The sequence below is a fragment of the Pinus tabuliformis genome, chromosome 7, assembly GCF_031772625.1.
Source record: "Pinus tabuliformis cultivar Carrire ecotype Pingquan chromosome 7, CPIR1, whole genome shotgun sequence".
Classification (NCBI taxonomy): domain Eukaryota; kingdom Viridiplantae; phylum Streptophyta; class Pinopsida; order Pinales; family Pinaceae; genus Pinus; species Pinus tabuliformis.
Genome location: NC_142293.1, coordinates 1,314,659,242 through 1,314,683,009, shown reverse-complemented (window position 1 = coordinate 1,314,683,009; position 23,768 = coordinate 1,314,659,242). Strand labels below are relative to the sequence as shown.

Here is a 23,768-nt window from a genome sequence, read left to right as displayed (position 1 = left end):
CATGATATGCTTTAAACTTTCTTTTAGCTGAATCAACCTCTTGGGAAATGTTTGTGGGCCCGACCAGGATATGTGGACAAGGGGAGGGGGTGCGCCAACATCTTGTGGACCCAATGGTCATGTGGACCTGGAAAATGGAAATAGTGAATAGGGCTCGTAATGTGCAGATGGAAGTGATAAATATGGAATGGGAAAATGGGAACACACTACCAAAATCAGGGTTTCCCAAGCAGTGCCATTCCTAAATCCATGGGCCAATAAGGGAGATCCCACGGGACTAGAATTGAATATTAACCCCCAATTTAAGGTGAGAGAACAAAACTATGGCCAAAGCCCTTCCTTCTTCCAAGTCACCCAATAATCTATGCCAAAATGCCCAAATGAAAAACAAGCATAAGCACCCAATTGCACCATGAAAACCATACCTTTTGGGTCAAATTGCCCACCTTCTAAGATGTTCTCTTGAAAAATGGATGAGGAAACATACAACTGATGCAGGTGGAAGAGATAAATTTGCACATCACATCGACGACTCGATGGTTATGAGGGGCTACTGGATGGAAGAAGAAGATTAGGAGAAAATCTCTCTTAGGGGTACCCACTTTTGGTGGTTAACAATTCCAAAACCCATATGAGAAGAGTGATGGGTTGCATCTTATTGCTGCAAATTTTATGAGGTTTAGTTCAAACCTTGAGTTCTCATGTTGTAGACAGGCTTGCTAGAATGAAAGTCAATTATATGAAAGAAGGCACATGAACAAGTGTGGAAACTATTCTTTTGGTTTAGGAGCACAATCATCCCCAGATACTATTACTACAAATTTTAAACAGCTTTTGTAAACTGCCTGGAGGATGCTTAAAGCCTGGTGAAAATGAAATTAGAGGCTTGAAGTAAAAACTGTCAAGTAAACTTGCAACAAATTCAAGTACTCTTCAACCAGACTAGCAGATTGGAGAGTGTGTTGCTATATGGTGGAGACCTAATTTTGAGACGTTGATGCAAACACAAATCAACAAGAAAATGGTTGCCCTAAAATCGGAAGATCAATGAGCTCTGGATCATTTCTGTTGGACTAAGAATGTAGAGTTTCATGACTCCTTGCATGATGGGGGCCCAAATTTGTGGCTAAACTTAATAATTGAAATGCTTCAAAATCCATTGTATAAAATTGTCAAATTCCTTACTTGGAACTACACACAGGAAACCCTTCTTCCAAAATTCATTGACAAGTCGACCAATGCTCAATTGATGTTACTTGTGGCTGTTCACAAGTACCCACAAATTTGTGGTTCAAAAATTATTTTGAAGATTAGCTTGCAGAAAAAGATGGATCTAACACAAAGACAAAGAAGTTATCACATAGGAATGTTTGAAGGAATGCCCAAGTGCTTATTTTATCTATAGTCTTGAAGCCAGCATTCTTTGGCTCACTAACCTAAATTCCAAGAGTCATAGCGCCATTTCCTAAGATTTAGAATGACCAGAGAAGTATGAGGCAGATTTTGCAAAAAATGAGTGCGAGCTAAGCTGACAGAGAACACTGACACATACTAAATGACAAAGCCCACTAACACAAAGCTGGAAAATGGTTTAGTATTTCATATTTGAGTAACAGAGGGGCCAAATTGACAAAAAAAAGAAGACTGCAAAGAAATAACCTTGAATGAAGGGATTTACATCTTGCTCTGATACCATTTGATGAAATCACAAAAATAGACAAGATTTAGATGAACGCGAGTTTCACCTCTATTCACAAGATGTACACATATATACATTTTTTTATTGACCATTCGCTTAGATATTTAAAGAGATCTCTTAGACTTCTATGACGATTGGCCTTCACTTGAGGCTTTTCACCTTCAATTTAAGTGATTGAGGAATGTTACCCACCAAAATGGGTAACGCCATAGGAGAAAAATTTTCTCCTATTCACGAAAACAATTGGTCAAGTAGATAACTAGTAGCCCTTGGCAACCACCACTAGCCGATGACATTCCATATATCTCCACCACTTGCATCAACCATTTTCTTCTCACCCATCTGACATGAGCACGTGGGCTTCCACTCAAAAGGTACTTTGGTCATTTTGCAATCAGGTGCTTATACTTGTTTATATTGGGCATTTAGTTTGAATTATCGGGTGATTTGGAAGATTGATAGACTTTGACCGTGATCTTGTTCTCTCGCCCTACTTAGGGGGTTAATCTTTGATCCTAATCCAATGGGACCTCCCTTAAGGCCCTTTGGGTAAATGAGGGGCACTACTTGGGAAGCCCTAATTGAGATAGCATAGTTCCATCTTCCCACATCCCATACTTAACAACGTCCATCTTGTTGGAAAATTAGTGCATTTGTAAATTAGAGTTGACGTTCCTTGATAATTACTTGTGATATTAGTTGGTATTTTATTACTTTTATTATTTCTTCTTCATCAAGAAATTATGAAACAAAAGATCACAATAACACAAAGAACACAAGATATAGGCTCCAGGTCAAGGGAAAAACCCCTCCAAGGCTGAAATCTAGAAAGAATACTTCTCTTCATATAGAATTATATCAAAGTGAGACCTCCAGGACCCAAAGGCCAAAGTCAGTATTCCTTTCAAGCACCAAGTCAGCCCTTCAACAATTCCTTCCTCAAACTAGCTCAAGTCAACAAGTTCAACGGAAGTCAAACTTCAAAATTTCTGATCCAATCAAAGTTTCGAGCCTGTATTTCAGATCTGCAACACGGGCCTACAATTCTCAGCCTCCTGTTGTTATCCATAAACCTGAATCTCACATGTGTGAGAGAATCCAAGCATAAAAATAAGAATTCCCTTCTTTCTTTGGGCTTTCTCTTGTCTTTTTTCTTAACCTTTACTGTTCTTGCTTCCTTTTCTTGTTTTAGATTGAACTTGTGAAGTATCCCCAAGTGAGTCGAAGACCCGTCTTATATATACGCTTCTCCAGGGGTCGAATAGGCCTCTCCTAAGCCAACTTATCCTTGGCAAGGCCGACTTGGTCTTGGAGGACAAAATGATTATCTAGACTCAAAATTAGTAATTTTCTTTTGTTAGAAAGAGTCCAAATGGGACTATAATACATGAAAAATGTTCTTCTTTGACTCAACAAGCCCTAGAAACATGAAGAACATGCTTTGACCTAGACTTGAACATGAAACCCATGCTTCAACAAATAAAAATTCATTTTCTTTATACAAATTCATGATTACAAATGTCATTATGAAGACCGAAGCTAGTTAGATTCTCCAGCACTCCCTCCTAACTAGGGAGGTATTCATAATCCCATCATGACATACAAGGATTCTCAAATTTAAGTATTGTCATAAGAAGGGTCAGATTGATAATCCATCTTTAAGCATCATCGTCATAACCAACATTGTCCAACATAGCAAGGCATTGACTAACAAGCTCTATCTCTCCACTAGATCAGAGCATAACGATGAGAGACTTTACATGAGACACCACACTACTTCTGAAGGCACATACCCCATTTGGATGTTCACTAGGTATGTCCTTCCATGAATATTCTTATCTTGGATTCCAAATCCTCAAATAATATCGGCCCTCTTCGACCACTCTTATGTTGATACCTTGTCCAATCCTCAAAGAGTGTCTGTCCATGAGACTACTACCTATCTTGGAAAAACCAAGCATGGAAAAACCACAAATAAATGTCAATAGAATAAAATGTTCGATTGCAAAGAAAAATTCCTCACGTTCAAGCTTGTCAAAGGAATGTTGAAATTTAGAGGGATGAAATTACAATTCTCTATCAATGAGCTAGAGATTGTAAGCCTCACTTAAGAGTACAAATTAGCATCAAAGGTAATTTGTGTTATCCAATCAAATGAATCTTTAGATCTTGCAATGGATTTACTATGTCTCGATGTTTGAATTTTAAATACACTGAGCTCTTTTTATCAAGTTATGGAGTCCATTGATATGCTTAGTACAACTTTCTCTTCATCATGAGCTACAATTAGTTTTACAATTTATTTGTAGTGCCCACTCTAGTTTCCTGACCCAAATATGACATTATCTTAGACACTCTATTCTTCGAGGACCTCAGATTGAGGATCTGGACCCATGACACTATTATTAGCGATTGAGATATTCATGGTTGTGATGTTATGAATGCTTTCCATTGATATTATGGTAGCATGAATGGTTATGTATCTTATCTATCAGTATTCTGATGATTGCAATACTAAATAGTTAAGTTGGTCTCTATTTGAAATTATGACGAGGGTAGTAAAGAATATGTATGCGCTCTACTAAAAGCATAATGAGGATAAATTTTATGGATAGGTATATTTCTACGATGTTACGATGTTGATAGCTTAATGAATATGTATGTTTCCATTGATAATTATTGATGATAGCCATGAGGGATGTGTCCCCTATGTTACCTACTTCCTTTAGTTCAGACTTACAATGGACAATGATGTGAATGACCAAGAATTGTTAATGATGCTATCATGATAATTGACTAACATTGAGAAACCTTGTTACTGATGATTATTGAGTATGGCAGGAAACCATCAGAGGCACTCGCATATGACATGTCGATGACACTTGGTTTGATGAAAATTTATATTACTTTATCTTTGAAAGTCTAAGACGATCTTGGAATCTGCCATATATGTTTAACTATATTCTGATGATATATTAATGGTTGCAGGCACAAATTAGTTGCTTGACCGAATGACTCACATATGGGTGATGGGGTTGTACAAGTGGATGGAACTACATGGGAGGGGTGGGACAGAGTCACTGATCTCACCCACTAGCACTCCCACTGTGACTTGGGCTGGAAGGGTTGAAACACCTTCGCCTTGAAGATTGCGATGCCATGAGGGCAGGTTCCAAAGTTGGGTCGCTCATGAGGACTTTACCGGGGGGCGCGCATCAAGGCGGATTCCTTGATCCCCGACACCATTAGTCTCACTATAGCAGGAAACATAAGAGATGATAGTGGTCTATGACGTTGCACTATACTTTTCCCTCGTAATCACTGGATGCTTGAAGGGCAAGTGGTGTGGCACCCTTGGAACTTCAGGGGAATTTCTTGAAGGGCACGACCAACTTGGCACCCTTGGCATCACAAATAAACTATTAGGTGTGGCACCCTTGGAACTTCTAGGGAAGTTCTTGAAGGGCACAACTAAACTGGCACCCTTGACATCACAAATAAGCTATTAGGTGTGGCACCCTTGGAACTTCTAGGGAAGTTCTTGAAGGGCACAACCAAACTTGGCATCCCTGGAATAAAAAAAAATAAATAAATAGTCTGAATCGTGGTCCTTACATTTGGTATCAGAGCCAAGTTCAAACTCTCGGACCTAGGAAAATGATGTTAGTATGTGCTTTTCAAAAAATTTGTATTCATTATTAAAAAAATTTGGTTTCTGTAACAATATGGTAATTTAAAGCATATTTTGGGGCCAATTGTGTATCATTCTCTTAGCCGGTAGGTCATAAACATTAGTGACTTTAGTTGTCCCTGTCCGACAGTCACCTAGTGTTGAGCACTCTTCTGCAAGGCCTAGACCAGTATCTTCAAGTAAAACTGGACTGTTGTGCAGCTCATACAAAATCCTCTATACCATTTCTCTACAACATGCTCGTAATTATTATACAAGTTCTTGGCGGCGGGTTCAAATTTGGCATACAAAGTTTTCCCCACTTCTTTCTTCTCGAGATAACTTATCTGCTCTGTTTTGAATATCTTTTCGCTTCTTTAGTAAATGCTTCATTTCCACTTCATTCTTACTAATCTCTTCTCTCAACCTAGGTAGTTTCTGATCATATATCAAGGTGATTTCTCTCTGCAGTTGAGATAATCTAGTTCTTGTGGCTGAAACTTTTCTTTCATGATCCTCTTCGAACTTATGCCATTCTTCCAAAGGCTTCATTGAGATCTCAATCTTAATCATTTAGGGAAGCCCGTAAAGTATGGCTTCCTGGCTTCTTAAAACAGCTTTTCTAAATCAGTAATCCAAACAGTACCTCCAATGTTAACTGTGCAGCTCGTGAAATATTGTCTCTCCTCCTCTCATTTGAGATGTTTAGTCATTCCTGCATTCTTGCAATCTTCATGGTAAGGAAAGCTTCCTCTTGTACAGTAGAATCATAAAGTTTCAAGTTATTTGACCCTGAATTTAAAATTAGTTCTCGTTTTTGCTCAGACTCTTACTTTTCCTTGCAAATCACTTGTTTCTTCCTTTCAAGATCATTCATATCCATAGAAAGCAAGTTAATTTCTTTCTGGACTTCTTTCTCACGCTTTGCAAGAGATTTCTGTTCCTTCTGATCGTGGTCTTTCTGCAGGGCAACCTCCTTTTCAGCTTCTTTTAACTGAACCTTCCTCTCGCAGAATTGATCCCATTTTTCTGTAAACCCCTTCCATTTCTCGACTTCGGGGCTTAGCTGTTTTCTTTTCAATTCAATCTCCGACAAGCTTTGCTGCATACATTCCAGCTCGGTGATTTGTGTACCAATTTGTTCGTCCGCTTCTTTAATCTCCTCTTCGTAGTGGGCCGTTTCGATCACAAGTTCCAAATGCTTGATCAACTCTTGTGGTTGTTTAATTTTTGCAGAAACTCGGTTCTGCGTCAGTATAAACCTATCTAGATTATTGGCGGGAATACTGAAACTAGCCAGCTTCTGTTTCAACTCGAATAATGAAATTTCCCTCTTGGGGGTTTGATTATCATCCTTCCAGTAGAATTTAGTGGTGGATCCAGACAAAACCCTGTAAATCTTCACCTTCTCACTGCCATCGCTTTTTTCCAAGCCTACACTCACCTTGGCAGAAGCTGAAGCTGAAGCCGAACGATGATTGACGAGCGAAGAAAATGCATTGACTCTTAGGGCTTTGGGCGATGCCCCGAGAGCAAATGCCAGGGCTTCGTCGGTGACGCTCTTGCCGGTGCCATTGGGACCGAAAATGCATGCGAAGGGCGTCAGAGGAAAGATCTTGATTTTCCGTTCAAAGGACTTAAAGGCACGCACTGATATTGAGTAAATAAGCAGCGGCTGAAGCTGAGTAGCTACCCCTCCTTCCTCTTCTGCTCTGCAACTCATTTTTAATACTTAGTAGCTTGTGTAGCGAACCGTGAAAGGAAAATGAACACAAAAAAAAATGTTGGAATGTTCACCATTGGATTAAAATGTAAACATTGATATCCCAATGTTGAAATTTTATTACTGGGTGCTTATTGCTAAATTCTGAAATAGCTAAAGATCACACTCAACTGGATCGAAAAAACCTTGGAGATTCTCGTTCTGTTGAAATTAGGGACAATTCGTATTCTGGGCTGGAAAATTTTGTGATAACACTCCAGAAGTTCGTTCATTGTCTGTATCACATTGACAGAGGTGCAGTGGTATCTCATTGATGCATCTCTGGCTTACATATAATTATATATGTCTCGGAATAAATTCTGGCATCTGTCTCGGAGAGTTGGCTTGCAACTTTGTTATATGTCTAGATGGCTCAGTCTATTCGAAGATTCGCATCTGTAAAAGACTTTACTTTGACCATATTTCAGGTCATATATGTTTACGGGCTCACTCTTGGCTCACACCTATAGTAGCTTTCATAATTTTGGAATCTACGACATATCTTTGTAGATCACATGATCTGTGGATTGTATAATTCTCAGAAGCTCTCATTATACATATTTTGAGATCATATGGTTCAAAAGTATTGTTTAGTGGTAACACATAGTTTGGACTACTGTAATTTATGGTACACTACTCAACATCCTTTGGTGGTCCAAACAAACCCACATAGGCTCTCTGTCTTTTGTTGCATCACTTTGCAATGGCTCACGTATCAACACTTTTATTTGATATGAATCAAACAATGGCTTGCTATAACAAAAAGTGGCCCCTATGACTTCTGAAAAAAAAAACTCCTTGTATGAATGCTAGAAGGCCTTTGTTGGATGTTATCATATGCAATCGGCCTAATTCTCCAAGAAATATAGCTAATTTTAAAGAAATGCAGGAGTTGCTTGAAAAAGAAATGCATCTAGCAGTAAAAGTAATTGAACCTGGACCACTCGAGGTTTGTCAGCAAGTTAGGCTGGTAGCAGAGGCAGATGTTCTGTTAACTCCTCATGGGTCCCAAAATGCTGCAGTTTTGTTTTCATGTCATAGCTCTAATTTTAAAGGTTTCCCTCTTCCCGATTACATTGATTGGCTTGGAAATTGTTGCATGCTGGAAAAGTGTATCACTATGAACTTTATGGGACATGGACAACTGAAAGGTTGGGAATGCCTTTTCAAATGCGCCTATATGCAGCTATTTTGGGTTGGAAGAGATGCTTTTCTGTGAGGGGATGCATAAATTATGGAAAGAGAAGATTTTGTGGATTTAGATCAATTAGAAGAGATTTTACACACCTTTACGTACAACTGTCGTCTAGCAGTCCATGGATCAAGATGTCAGAGCATATGAAACACAATTAATTTTGCCTCTTGAACATTAATATTCTTTTAAAGTTTTCATTCCTCATTATTTGTTTCAGTATATTTGTCCTAGATGATCTCAAGAATTTCATATAAACTTTGCACATTGTGCTTTGTGAGCTTGAGGTGGCTTTCGAATTGGTGAGCCTTCCAGAATTTTGAGGGCATCCGAATATATGCTGCATTCATCTTACCCTTAGATATTAAAAACGGTTTTGTTCTGCTTTAAATCCTTCTCGCTTTTGCTCACATGGTTTTGTTTTTAAGGATGTTCTTGTCGATGAACTCCAATAGGTTTGGAGGACAAGGTTATAGCTTTACTTCCATGGTCTAGCACATGACATTCAACACGTTTTCTGAGAAGAGAGAACATTATGAATTCGTTATTTACAACAAAGCGTTGTCTAGCTTTGTTTGTTAAGTGTTTGATTTGACTCAATGCTCAAGATCTATGCAAATTTGTTTTGGACAAATGGAGAAAAACGTTCAGTGCTTTAGGGCCCAATGAGGGTAAGAAGTTGGTAGATCTGGCAGTCATTAATTTCGAGGGAGGTGATTGTATTTGTCATGACTTAAAGTGAGATATTTGTACATAAAAATGGTAGTCAGTGACAGTCTTCTTCCTCACGCATAATTGCTTCGTGTAGCATGGGATCAAATGGTTTTCCAACAGTATTGACCAAATTAACATTAAATCCTTTCATGATTTCTACGAACTATTTATAAATCTCCAAGCAAATTAGGAGCATTATTAGCGTCTAATGGAAGACAATCTGTAAAGTAAATTGGAATGATAGGATTGACGACTCCTTCATTCCTAAATTGTTTTCGTGCCTACATTGCTAAACTATTTTCGTACAAGGGTTCATAAAAGTAATAATAAGCATTATAAAAATATTTGATAAAAAAGTTTAAGGCATATCTTAAACAGTTTAAGAAAATAACAAGGGTTCAAGGCATATCTTAAACAGTTTCTATATTTTCAATTCAATTTTCCAGTTGCCTAACATTAGCCATCTTACTGGCTTTCTTTTTAAGGAATTCTTGAACATATATCTCTTTGTATTCTGGGTTTACCAGTTATATGCTGACATAGAACTCTCAGTTGTCACAATTAATTCCTACATATATTGTTTCTCTGCTTTGTTAGCGCTTGAAATTTCACCTCAGGCTGAGAAAGGCAAACTCCAAGGCAACATCAAACCACTTAGCCTCGTAGCTAGCCCTACGGGGCAGGAGAGGGCTCTCTCCGGTATATCTTGGCAAAGATCTTCAAAGGGCGGAGATAACCAATAAAGAACATTGATTTTAGGCTAGTAAACTGATAAAAGGTTTGATTTGAGATTTTTAGGATTTTGGTGGAAAATCGGGGAAAGGCAATTTTGGGTGCGGGGATTGGACACAGTTTTCGCAGGGGGCTCTTTGGGGCAAGATAGGAGACTGTATTGATGCCTTTGAAAGAGTTGGATGGATGAGAATGACTGGTGAGGAGCTAAGGAGAGCAAGAAATCACCTTGAATTCCCCTTAAACAGATGAAAACATTGATATTAAGCAAACTTAAAAGCAGAGCATGGTAATCATGAATTCTACTTTAACACTTCATTTGTCTAATTTGCAGAAGGAAAAGTAAGAAGATGATTCACATAACAAACTTACAAGTACAAAGAGAAACACACCATCAATACATGTAACCACAGGAATCCCAAAAAATGACTGCAAAACCCTGGTCTTTCTTCCTTTGCCAAAATTGTAGAGATACAATGAGTAATACAATAGAAAGCTTTCTCCCTCAAGAGTCCAACCATGAAAATGACCAAGAAAGTACATAATATAGGAAATCTAACATTTTTCCTTGCCTGTAGGGGTCGAGCTCACTATCCTAGGAGCTGTTTCAACCAATTCCAAACTGAGCACTAAAATCTAGGCAGTCAAAACAACTTGCCTCTATAAGCTAGGAAACCAATTCATTCATTAAATTTTTGCCTATTTCATGAATGAATCTTCTATAAGAGATAAATAAGTGTCAAAGTATCATAAAATTACATCATTTACATCAAGGAGGATCAAAATCCACTCCAAAAAGTCAAACCTAGTCAAAACTACGTTTTGCTGAGCTGTAGGTGCATTTCTGTGAAAATAGCCTGATGTGTAGCGCTCTGAATCTCAACGCGTAGCGCGCCTTTGGGCCTGCTTTTGAGGCACTTCCCGGAGTCCAAATGAGGCCAAAGTGGGCTTGTTGGAAAGGTCTGGATGTCTACTTTCTAACCCAAGTGGAATTTCTGAATTTGGTGACCATTTGCCCCTCCAAAATTGCAATCTCCCAAGATTGCTTCCTGTGTGTCAAAAAGGTGGCAGAAAGTCATTTTTTGCTTGTTTTTTGACCTTCTGGAGGCTCAAAACTTGATGGAATCTCTTGGCAATTGCTGAGCAAGTGTATTTTTGCATGAAAAATCCAAAAATGCTGAGTTTTCATGAAATGGAGTTGCCCATCTTCAGGGTAGCGCGCGGCGCGCTACGCGTTGGGGAGGAAAACCTGTTTTTTGCCAAAAAAAAAAAAAAATTCACAAATGACCAAAAATGCTCAAATTTTTTTGAAATTTGTGCTGGAGGTAAGTCATTTAGCACCATGCTCCTTCAAGGAAGCCTCAGCCAAGATGTGGAGGGGATCGGGCCTTTTTCTTCGTTTTAGTGCCTTGGCCAACCGTCCTTTGAGCACCTTCATTTTTGCTTTACATACGTGCATCCGAGCCCAATAATGATTCTTCATGTTCCGGAGCATGTCCTTATCTTTGTTAGCCTTGGCCAACAACCTCTCCAAATGAGCATTGACCCGGAGAAGCATAGCCCCTCGCTCAATGGGTACCAAATCACCGGGTGTCTTGCGAGCCAAGTTGCGGTCTTCATGGATCCTCCGCAACTCATCGAGAGTGTGCTCATCCTCTAATTTCTTGTTGCGCTGCTCTAAATATGTGATTGTCCAATTTGCCATCTCCAATTTTTGCTGCAACAAGTCATTTTCAGCCTCCCGTTGCTGAATGATCTTCTTAAGCTCCGAGCTAGGAGAATGGGTGTCAAGATCAATGATGTCAATATCTGGATCACCTGACAATCCCTCCTCAATCATGGGTTGCTTGCCCCTCTCTGATACCTGTGCTGCTGTTGGAAACGAGGCCTCCTTGGCACCTCAACCTCCGGTGTTGACTCACGGTCATCACTTTGCTCATAATCTGTTTCGGTTTCTGACATGGTTTCAAGAGCAAAATGGCTGAAATGTACTGCTGCTTCTGCACAAATGACCTGCTGTTTTGACTGTTTGAATGCTGCTCCAAGGGGACCAAAAACACAAGGGAGATGTTAGGGAGGGGGACTTTTGAGGGGATTTAGGGAAAATATATAAAAAAGGGAATTTAGGGAAGGAATTACGACACATACATCATCACATAATCATAATTTGTAGGGGTTTGATAGGAGGTAGGATTTAGGGAGATATTATTGAATTTTAGGGATAGGGGTAGGGTTTTAGGGCTTTTGATATTTTTTTTTTTTGTTAGGGAGATTAGGTGAAAATGACAAGGGAGGGGATAATGGGAATGTGGGGAAATGAGGGAGTGAAAAAGGATGACCTTGGGCAGCAAATGTAAAACCCTAGCTCACATGCATTCGAATTTTTTTTTAAAACATAATACATATGAATTTTCCATTTCAACTTGATGGCATTTGACACATTTTCACGCTCATGTTATCTTTACAAATCAAGAACTTCAATGATTTGAGGCCTACCTGAAGAAATTGAGGAGGAAGAAGTCGATTTGTGGCTCACTGGCAAATTTCTGAAGGTGGAAACCCAACGCGTAGCGCGCGGGCTCTGGAGCGTAGCGCGCACCCAACGCGTAGCGCCCGACCAATTTTTGCACTGCAGAGACTGCCCTGACGTGTAGCGCGCGCCCAACGCGTAGCGCGCAGGTGCAGTCACCAAATTCGCCCAGTTTCACACTAAATTGCCTTTCACACTTGCTCTTGGAGTCTTGGAGGCAAAAGAATTACAAAATGAGGAGAGAGGGGCTTTTATAAGCTTGATTTAAATTTATTTCCCCTCAAACCCACTTTATAATGTTTATGCAATGACACTTTTTAAAACTAATTACTGCTGACTTGTGGTTTCCTTTTGTCATGAAATTGGTTGAAATGATGCTTTTTCTTGAAAATTTTTGCAGGAATAGCTTCTGAGGAGTCTTGGCAAAGGAGACCAAGGCTGCATGCCGACTTCTGAAGAATTTGAATTTTTTACAAATTTTTACAAAAATGAGAAAATGACCTTGCCTTCAAAAACAGGGTTTTTGAACTCAAGGTAGAAATTAGCTATACAATATGAAATCCTTTGAAATGATGCTTTGATGAACATCCCTCTGGCCTACTGGGCATTTATTGAACTCAAAAGACATGACCTCAAAAGACAAAATTGGACTAAACCCTAGACCTAGGACCTTGATTTCAAGACAAGATCAATGACCCTGTAAGGAATTTATTGACTGAAACAAACTTGATCCAGCAATGCCAAGAGGGGAATAAATGACACAAGCTCTTCCATCAGGGTTATGGCATGCCTAATGGAATGCAATAAGATGATACTGATGAGACACCTACTTATGCAAATGCAAAGAGCTTTGATCGCTGATGGAGGGCTACTAGACCGACTCTAACATTGGCTCCAATGGGGATGGTAGCTCCTTGGAGGTGCCAAGAACCTTAGACCTCTGGGAGAGCAGACCAGTGCCTTTCAATCATTGGGCAATGGAGTCATTATTTACATATTTGACCCAAACTGGGATAGCTTTATTGACTTGATAACTGTCAGGCCAGGTTAGCTCAGAAATCAATGAGCGCAAAAGAACTGAGTGAGTATTATTCATTCAACTATTATTATTTATACAAATACAAAACGGATCAGTTCATCTTCTAGATGACTGTCCGACTTCACCTCATCCGTTTCGGATTAGGTGTCAACATTCCCCCCCTTAATCTGAAGGGATGTTGGTGAGTCCAAGCATCGTTCTGAATCTTTCAAGCTTTTCTCTTCCAAGCGCTTTGGTGAAGATGTTTGCAATTTGCTCATTTGTGGAACAATGACGGAGATGGATTGTTTTGGCCTCAACATGATGTCGGATCAGATGATATTTAGTATTGATGTGCTTAGTACGATCATGGAATTTTGGATTCTTGGCCAACTTTATTGCAGATGTGTTATCAATCATGAGTGGAGTAGATTGTATTTGTTTTACTTGCAAATCTTCAAGAATTTTCCTGAGCCACACAATTTCTTTCGTTGCTTCAGCTGCTGCCACGTATTCTGCTTTTGTTGTGGAATCTGCTGGTACTGATTGTTTGCGTGATCTCCAGGAGACAGCTCCTGATCCAAGACTCATAGCATATCCTGAAGTAGATACCCCAGTTTCTTTGTCTCCATCGAAGTCTGAATCAGAGTATCCAATCAAGTTGAAGTCGTCCACCTGTGTATACTTGATTCCAAGGTCTTGAGTTCCCTTCAAGTACCTTAGAACTCTTTTTGCAGCAGACCAATGTCCCTCACAAGGCTTTTGCATAAACCTGGAGAGGATTACAACAGCAAATGAAATGTCTGGTCTGGTAGTAGTGAGGTAGATGAGACTTCCTACAAGCTGTCTATACTTTGTTGCATCCTCAAATTCTTTTCCTTCAGTAGATGTGAGCTTCAAGTTTTGTTCCATTGGAGTAGAAAGGGGATTGCACTCTGTCATGCCAAATCTGTATAACAAATCTCCAATGTATTTCTTTTGAGAAAGAAATATGGACTTTGGATGTTGGGTTACTTCAATGCCAAGATAGTAATGAACATAGCCCAAATCAGTCATTTCAAAAAATTTTCCTAATTCTTTTTTTATGGATGCAATATAGCTTTCATTGTTCCCTGTCATTAAAAGATCATCTACATATACCACAAGATATACAACTGTTTTGCCAACTTTCTTGACAAATAAAGTTGCATCATCAAGATCAAAATGTTTGAAGTTGAGTTTCAGAAGATGCTCAGTTAGTTTTTCATACCAGGCTCGTGGTGCTTGTTTGAGGCCATACAAGGACTTCACAAGTTTGCATACTTTGTGTTCATGTCCTTTCACAGCAAATCCTTCAGGCTGGGACATAAAAACATTCTCTTTTAGATCTCCATTCAAGAATGCAGTTTTTACATCCATTTGATGAACTTTCCAACCGTTCTGAGCAGCTAGTGCAAAGAGTGTCCGGATGGTGGCCCATTTTGCTGTGGGAGCAAAAGTTTCCTCATAATCGACCCCTTCCTTCTGTGCAAAACCTTTTGCCACAAGCCTAGCTTTGTGCTTGTCAAGTGAGCCATCAGCTTTGTACTTGTTCTTGTAGACCCACTTGCAGCCAATTGGTTTGGTTCCAAATGGAGGATCAACCAGCTTCCAAGTGCCATTCTTTATGAGGGCATCATAATCCTTCTGCATCGCTTCTTTCCATTCATCATGAGAAGCAGCTTCTTTGAAGGAAGTTGGTTCAAAATCTGTAGACAAGTTTAATTCACAATCATAAGTAACATCCATATCAACAGGTGAATTAGAGTTATCTACATCACCTCCATCTTGTCGGTTTGAATTTCGGGTTCCTGTTTTTCCAATTTCATCAGGATGAACACTTTCAAGTGTCTTTGTCAGCCACTTTGGGGGACCTTTCTGAGATGGTCCAGGCTGTTCTGTTGATTGAGTTGGGTCTGAATCAAGATTGAGTCTCCCAATTCTATCAATTACATCACTTAAAGCATCATCCGTTGTTGGAGTGTCATGCAGGGGAGATTGTTCTTCAGAAGAAGATTCCACATGTTGATCTAGTATAGGAATCCCCCCTTCAAGATGTGGAATCTGATTATCAAACTCTTGAAATGATTTCGGTTTTGTGAATCTATCCAAGCGATCAAGTTGCCGCTCAACAACATTGTCAGATTTGGATGATTCAAGAAAAATGACATCTCTAGATAAAACAAACTTTTTATTTACTTCATCATAGAGGCGGTATGCTTTAGATGTGTTTGAATACCCCAGGAAGATACACTTACGACTTCTTGCACCAAGTTTGTTTCTATGTACCTTTGGTATTAAAGCATAACAGGTGGAACCAAATATCCTGAGATGTTTTACCGAAGGAACATGTCCATACCACAATTCATAAGGAGTCTTGTTTCTTATAGCACTAGATGGACATCTATTCTTTATATATGCAGCACATAGAACAGCATCAGCCCAAAACATTGTCTTTACATTTTTGAAGAAAAGCATGGATCGTACCATATTCAAAATTGTTCTGTTCATTCTTTCAGCTACACCATTCTGTTGAGGATTATAAGGCACAGTTGTTTGATGTTTAATCCCATGTTGGCGAAGATAGTGTTCAAATTCATTTGATGTATATTCTTTTCCATTATCAGTGCGAATAGACCCAATATGAGATTGTGCATCATTTTCAATCCACTTATGAAAATTCTTAAATGTTTGAAAAGCATCAGATTTGTTCTTCAATAAGTAAACCCAACACATTCTGGTGTAATCATCAATAAATGTCATGATATATTTATTTCCATTTGCAGAAGAAACAGGCATTGGACCACATAAATCTGAATGAATAAGTTCAAGCTTCCTATGTGCTCTTGAATGTGAATCATGAAAAGACTGTTTGCTATGCTTTCCTAGAATGCAAGCATCACATTGTTTATGTTTTCTAGGAATTGTAGGCAAACCAGCAACACCATTTTTCTTCAACAAGCGGAGACTATCATAGTTTAAATGTCCAAATCTAGCATGCCATAATAAACTTGATGGAAGTGCACCTTCTTCATGATGAGAAATATATGAGAAATGCTGTGCATGAGCAGAGGTTCCTTGCAGTTTAAGGAGTCTTTCTTCTTCTATACCCCTCATGACAAGTGAGTGGTCAGATGCCTTTCTTACCTCAAGCTTGCCATCAAACATGTGAATGGAGTGACCTTGCTGGCGGATGTGGACCAGGGACAACAAGTTTCTCTTTAGCTGTGGGAGATATAGAACATGATCCAGAAGAAAGTCTGGAAGACCAGGCAGTTTAAGCCTGATTGTGCCAAGCCCTGATGGCTTGATTTTTGACTGATCTGCAAAGTATACTGCTCCATCAACATTGTTAGTGAAATCTTCAAAGAAATCTCTCCTATGAGTCATATGACAGGTTGCTCCTGAATCAAGCAACCAGTCATTTTTCGAAGAAGCAAGTGAAGCATTAAACAGATCTTCATTTACTCCAATGTTACATTGTGCCTCAATATAGTGAGCGGATTCAGGTGCTTTACCTTTGTCTGAGTCATCAGTTTTACCTTTCTGCTGATTTCTTCTCTGCTCAATCTTGTCCCATGGTAGCTTGCATGTAGAAGCATCATGTGATCCATTTCGTTTGCAGCGAATGCAATGCAGATCTGCCTTTTCTGCTTGAGAATGTCTGCCCCCCCTGCCTCTGAAGTATCTTCCTCTTCCTCTTCGTCCACCTCTTCCTCTTGTAGAATCTTGAGCAGGCTGCCTTTCTTTATGAGCAAGACAAACAGTCTCTTCAGAAGATTCAGGGACTGTTTTCTTTCCAAAGGCTTTCTCTCTTTCAGCAAACTTTTTCACAAGAGAGTCAAAGGTTATATCTTTAAGGTTTCCATTTGCTTGTAAAGACTCAAGATAATTGGAGTAGGTAGGATAGAGTGCTTTGAGAAAGGCAATAAGAGAGATATCCAGCTCAACCTTAGTGGATTTTATATCATGCATTATAGACTTTATTTCAGATGCAAGAGCAAGAGGATCATTATTTTTCAGTTCAAGAGTGAAGAGTTTAATCATGAGCTGAACAACTTCAAGTGCAGAATGTGTATCATAGAGTTCTTTCAGCTTTTGTATAGCTTCAAAGGCAGTGGAATAGCAGGAAATATGACGACTTACTTCCTCATTGACAGATGCTGCGATCAATGCAAAGGCTTTGCTGTTCTTGTTTTCCCAAATGGCGAGTTCTTTGTCTGATGTGGGCTGCACAGGGTCTCTGTCTTCTTCTCCGACACACACTCCTTTCCACAGTTCATTGTAGATAAGGGTGTGTTTTACCATCCGGGACCATTCAGAATAGTTCTCCTTGCCAGTGAGAACTATTCCGACCATAGAAATGATTGAATGCATTCTGTAAAAAAAAAATCTCTGCCAAAAACACTTCTGTTGAGAGAGAAAAAAAAATCCTTCTGAAAAAATATCTCTGCCAAAAACTTCTGTAAAAATATCCTTATATGATTGCCTTATGCATTATATATATCACTGCTCAATATGATTGCCTTATGCATTATATATATCACTGCTCAATATGATTGCCTTATGCATTATATATATCACTGCTCAATATGATTGCCTTATGCATTATATATATCATTGTTCAAAAAATCAAAGGGCGCTCAATCACATATATCACTGTTTAAAAATCAAAGGGCGCTCAAATATCAATGTATATCACTGTTCAAAAAAGGCGCTCACATATATATATATGACATGAAAACACTGTGGTATCCGCTGACATGAAAACACTGTGGTATATATATATGACATGAAAACACAGTACTCGGCCTTGTCTTTCACGTCAAACACTGTTTCAAAAAAACTCGGGAAAGCTGAAACCATGTCAGGAAACGTTGTATTAGAAACGCACAGTATATATGATGCAACCACTATTAACGCAGAGGTCAGTGGTCAGTATATATGATGGAAGACCAATGGTTATTTGAGATAAGGACGCAGCCACCACAGTTCTTTAAAAGAGAAAACGCAGTCTTCAATATACGTTTAAGGCATAACATTAAAGGCATCTGTTATATCAAAACACGGGTCTCCTGAGCGTAGTGCTGTTCATACCACTGACGGAAAGGAGCAGCATCAACCAGTATCGAGTTTCAAAGCCCTCCGCTTTACATTGCCATGTCCAAGCACGCACAGCGAGATAGGTAAAAAGGTCTCACAACAGACACGCACAGCCTCACCACAGCGTCTCAAAGCGCAGGCTTCTTCACAACGTTATCAATACGTTAAACGCAAAGGCTATCAATACGTTAAACGCAGGATATTAAAAGGCAGGTCTTAATACGTTGCAAAAAAAAGCAGTGGTCATATATTAACGCAGGTCTTTAATACCATACGCAGTCTCAATATACTGTTGTCAGGTCTTCAATACCATACGCAGTCTACGTTAACAGGCAGCCCTTAATACATTAAAACAGCTTTAATAAGTTATCTTACAGTAAAACGATACCGTTCTCTTCCTTCGTTCTCTTCCACGACTTCCACATACAGCAACGGACCTCAACGCAGCGTATGCAGCGATGTCAGAAGGGAGCAGGTGTCAGGCTATTCAGAGAGCGTATGCAGCGCTGGTGCGCCAGGGAGCAGAGGCAGCAGAGGAGTTACACTATTTCTGGAGCCTGGGACCTGTGCTCTGATACCATGTCAGGCCAGGTTAGCTCAGAAATCAATGAGCGCAAAAGAACTGAGTGAGTATTATTCATTCAACTATTATTATTTATACAAATACAAAATGGATCAGTTCATCTTCTAGATGACTGTCCGACTTCACCTCATCCGTTTCGGATTAGGTGTCAACAATTTTGACTCAAACTGACTTCAACTTTAAACAGAAAATGAACTGATACAAACAACATGACAAACTCACACCAACTAATCTTCATCTTCAGAATTATAGCCTTCACCGCAGGCCCCAGACTAAAGATGAAAGATCAATTCACACTTGCAGTGGAATCAAAGTAAAATGGTAATTACAATGATAATGACTAGAGCAAAAAATGCTCAAACATGGTACCTTTTAAGCAGTCGACCATTGACCGACCCTCCGAGACAATCATCACCATTCATTTCTTTGAGAAGAAAGGCATTTGGACCACGGTATGCTGCAATTTTGTAGGGACCTTTCCATAAGTTGTCAAACTTTCCATGTTTCCCTTTGTCTTCATTTCGGGCATCCCACCTCAAAACAACATCATCTATTTGGAAATCATCCGGTTTTGCTTTCCTGTCATAGATTTTCTTTATGCGCTCTTGCAACTTGAGAGTATTGTGAAGAACCTCCTCCCGTGTCTGCTGTAAATGAATCATTTGACCAATCCGCCTTTGCATGGGATCCTCCTCACCACCAGCTTCTTGAAGCAACTTTGCTACCAGAATACTAAGTGAAGTAGGAAACACTGCATCTGTCCCGTAAACCAGTTCAAAAGGTGACATACCAATTGACTTTTTCTGACTTACACGATCAGCCCATAATGCATTTACTAACTTTTTGTGCCAGCTCTTTTTATTGATTTCCAGCAAGTTCTTTATGATGTTTACCAAGGATTTATTCGAAGATTCAGCCAGCCCATTTCCTTGCGATGATAGGCGGTCGAATGCCCCAAATTGATATTATATTTGTAGCAAAAATCAACCATCTTCTTCGATTTAAACGCTGCTGCATTATCTGTAATCAGCTTATGTGGACAGCCGAAACGTGACAATATGTTATTTTCAAGGAAAGAAATAATTACCAAGTCCGTGGCTTGCCGGGTGGGAATGGCTTCAATCCATTTCGTGAAGTAATCAGTGGCTATCAATATCCATCGATGCTGTCCGGAAGATGCTGGATGAATTTCGCCGATGAAATCCAAGCCCCACTGCTGAAATGGTGCGCTGACTTCAATGGGCTTAAGAGGCAATGGCTGTAATTTCTGCTTTCCTTGAAAAATTTGACATTCATGACAACTCTTGACTGCTTTATATACATCTGAAAACAATGAAGGCCAATAAAAACCTGCTCTTAGGATCTTGTTTGCCGTGGTCTTCCAAAACAAGTGGCCCCCGCAGTCACCTTTGTGAAAATCCTCTACAGCTCTCTTAGCTTCCTCCTCGACCAAACAATTCAGCAATATGCCACTGGGGTCTTTCCAATATAGTGCAGATTTGATGATGCAAAATTTGGCAGCCTTTAATTTCAATGTCCTAGCTTTGTTTCGAGGCATCCCGGGAGGTGAAGACAAATTTTGAAGCACATATACAATATCAGCATACCAAGGAGAAGAAACAAAGATGTCAGATACCTGTAGTGCTGAATTCTCCTCGTCTTCATCGGATAGGGCAGCAATCAAATTAATGTCTAGGACATGGAGATTTGTTTCAGCCATCAATTTAGCGAGACCTTGACCCTTGATCAGCTTGGTAGGCTTAATTTCCACATCATATTCTAATAGCGCAGCAATCCACTTACCCCGCCTTCCTTCTGGTTCCGCTTGTACCAAAACATCTTTAACAGCCGCGTTAGGAACATATGCCACAATGTGGGAATTCAGTATGTACACGCGGAAATCTTTCAAGGCTTTTACGAGCGCCAATGCTTGTTTTTCAATGATATTATACTTCAGCGCTCCGTCCCTTATAATACGACTGAAAAAAGCAATGGGCTTCTCAACTCCATCTCTCTTTTGCATCAGCACAGCTGCCAATGTATGCTCAGAAGCAAATGAAAATAAAATAAAATCTTGTGTATAAGCCGGGTTGATTAGAGTTGGGGTTGAAGATAAAATTAACTTTACCAAATTGAAAGATTTTACTGCCTCTTCGGTCCATTTGAGCTGGCTGTCCTTTTTTAGCATGCTAGTGATTTCTCTGAGGTGTTCGGCAAGATTCGGAATAAAGCGACGCAGAAAATTCAACTTTCTATTAAAGGACTGAATCTCCTTCTTGTTTCGGGGCTGCTCTAATTGCTGAATAGCTTCCACACGTGCAGGATCTATACGAATGCCATCTTTGGAAATGATGTGGCCCAACAGATTGCCTTCACTCATGGCGAAAAGGCTCTTCTTTGGATTCAATGAGATACCATATTTTCTGCACTTTTGAAACACCATTGTTAAATGATACAAATGTTCTTCAACAGATTTAGAAAACACAGTTAAATCATCAAGATAAACGACCAAAAAGACATCCTTCTCATTAGCAAAGGCCATGTCCATCGCCCGCTGAAAGGTAGCACCTGCATTTTTCAATCCAAACGGCATCTTGGCATAATGAAATGTCCCCCATGGAGTAGTGAATGCAGTCTTGTCGCGGTCATCCTCATGCACCAAAATCTGATTGTACCTGGAATAACCATCAAGTAGCGACATCCTTGATGCCCCAACTACCCACTGCAATATATGATCTATCTTGGGCAGCGGATAATTGTCCTTTAGCGTCACCTTATTCAGATTTCTGAAGTCTATACACAAGCGGATCTCACCGGTCTTCTTTCTCACGGGCACCAAGTTGGAAATCCAGTCGGAAAATCTGATTGGCACTATAATTCCAGACTTGTACAACCTGTTAACTTCTTTCTCAATCAAAGGCAGCAACTTAGGATTAATTCTTCTCAACTTTTGTCGGAAAGGCTTTTGATTTGGCTTTATGGGAATGGTATGCTGAATGATACTTGTGTCATAAGTTTTCAAATCTGAATAATCCCATGCAAAAACATTAGAAAACGAAGACAACAATCTGATATATTCTTTCTTTACCTTTCGCGACAATGCCTTCGATGGTTTCACCATCTTTGGATTTTCAGCTATTCCGACATTTACTTCTTCAACACCTTCTTCCATTGGCCTCAAAGTTGGTTTGTGAGCCACGTCATCTTGATCAAATAGCTCCTCCAAAGGAATTAATCCTTTAGGAATGAAATTATCTTTAAGTTGCAATACATCCATTTGATTGACTTCCTCAGGTTCTGTGTCTATGGAGATGTCTTTGAACTCACCTTCAACTTGCAGAAAATCCTTGATTGCTTCGTCATCTTGGAAAACTTGCCAGCATCTTTGATTGTCTGGAACTGTAGGACGGTGCTTCACATAAATCTCAAAATTATTGCTGGAATTCATGAGGATTTTTAGATTGCTTGCTGCCTTAGCCAATGCATCCGCAACACCATTTTGGATACGGGGCACACATGTCAAAGTATGTTCAGAAAACAGCTTCAAGATATCTAGGACAACATTTCGATATGCTCGCATACGAGGATGCTTGGCCTGGAACTCACCTTTCACTTGCTTTATAACCAACTCGGAGTCGCCATATACTGCTATCTTCTTTGCCTTCAGCTTCCGAAGGATTTTCAGGCCAGCAATGAGAGCCTCATATTCCGCCTCATTGTTTGAACAATCGAATGCCAATTTGTAAGAACATACTCGTACCTTGCTTGGGACTTTGTTTCGGACAAAAAACGAACTTTGAATCCACACACCTATACCAGCACCATCGCTGCCCACAGCGCCATCAAAATCCATGGTCCAAAGACCATCCTCATCGTCCTCTAAGTGCTGAAAAGGTATTGTCTATGCATTTTCTGTTTGCTGCCTATTGGTTTCAGATGTTGACTCTATGACAGCGGACCTTTCTTCACTTTCCTTTCTCAAAATTTCTCTAAAATTTTCTGTAATGTCTGATATATATTCTGCTTGAACTAACTGACTATCTATCTCATTAAAATTATCTGCAAACAAAACAAATGACTCTAAATCTGTATGTACATAATTTACAGGATGATTAACTGGCTTTTCCTTACTAGTGATCATGTATTTTTCCCGATATAATTTCCTCATCTGACTGAAAACCGGGATTGTAGCATAAGAAAAATCGAGCTGAAGTGTACCTTTGAGCTTAGCTCCCCAAGATCTCGAAAGCAACATTCCGAATCGCGGAGGAATATCCGCCACCACCACATCCATCAAAACATTCTTAGCTGGAATTTGATCTAGACTTACCACCAAGTCCTTGATCAAACCGATACATTTTACCCGGCTGGAATCAAATGAATATAGATCATGATATTTTCTTGTGATATCCAATCCCAGCCTTTACATGATTGCTTTCGGCATCAAATTATGCGAAGCTCCCGAGCCAAACATAGCATTATGTAAAACATACTCATGCAATCGCAAACTGATATAGAATGGAGGAACATCACTTTCGGGAGACTCACCATTTAAAGCGGGCCCAAAAATCAATTCCGGCTGATCATCTTCTACATTCATCGTGTCTAGCATTGGATCAAAATTCAGCATCTTGGAGATTTGGCCTCGGTAAGTGCTGTTCTTCATGATTTCCGTCAAAGGAATGGACACTTTCAACTTTGAAATTTCATTCTCCAAACTGAAAGCTGAAACCTTCTCACCTTCTTT

General features: G+C 39.6%; 1 protein-coding gene across 1 annotated transcript; it reads right to left on the bottom strand.

The window, feature by feature from the left end:
* Positions 1-6,181: 6,181 nt before the first annotated feature.
* Positions 6,182-7,346, bottom strand: LOC149252386 (uncharacterized). The gene has a single exon (XM_089456659.1). It carries the CDS (start codon positions 7,090-7,092, stop codon positions 6,199-6,201), a length of 894 nt encoding a protein of 297 aa, XP_089312785.1. The 5' UTR covers positions 7,093-7,346; the 3' UTR covers positions 6,182-6,198.
* Between the last annotated feature and the right edge of the window lie 16,422 nt (positions 7,347-23,768).

What these genes read in the sequence shown, in the direction of transcription:
- LOC149252386 (XM_089456659.1), bottom strand. Translation starts at nt 7,092, where the DNA reads ATGAGTTGCAGAGCAGAAGAGGAAGGAGGGGTAGCTACTCAGCTTCAG.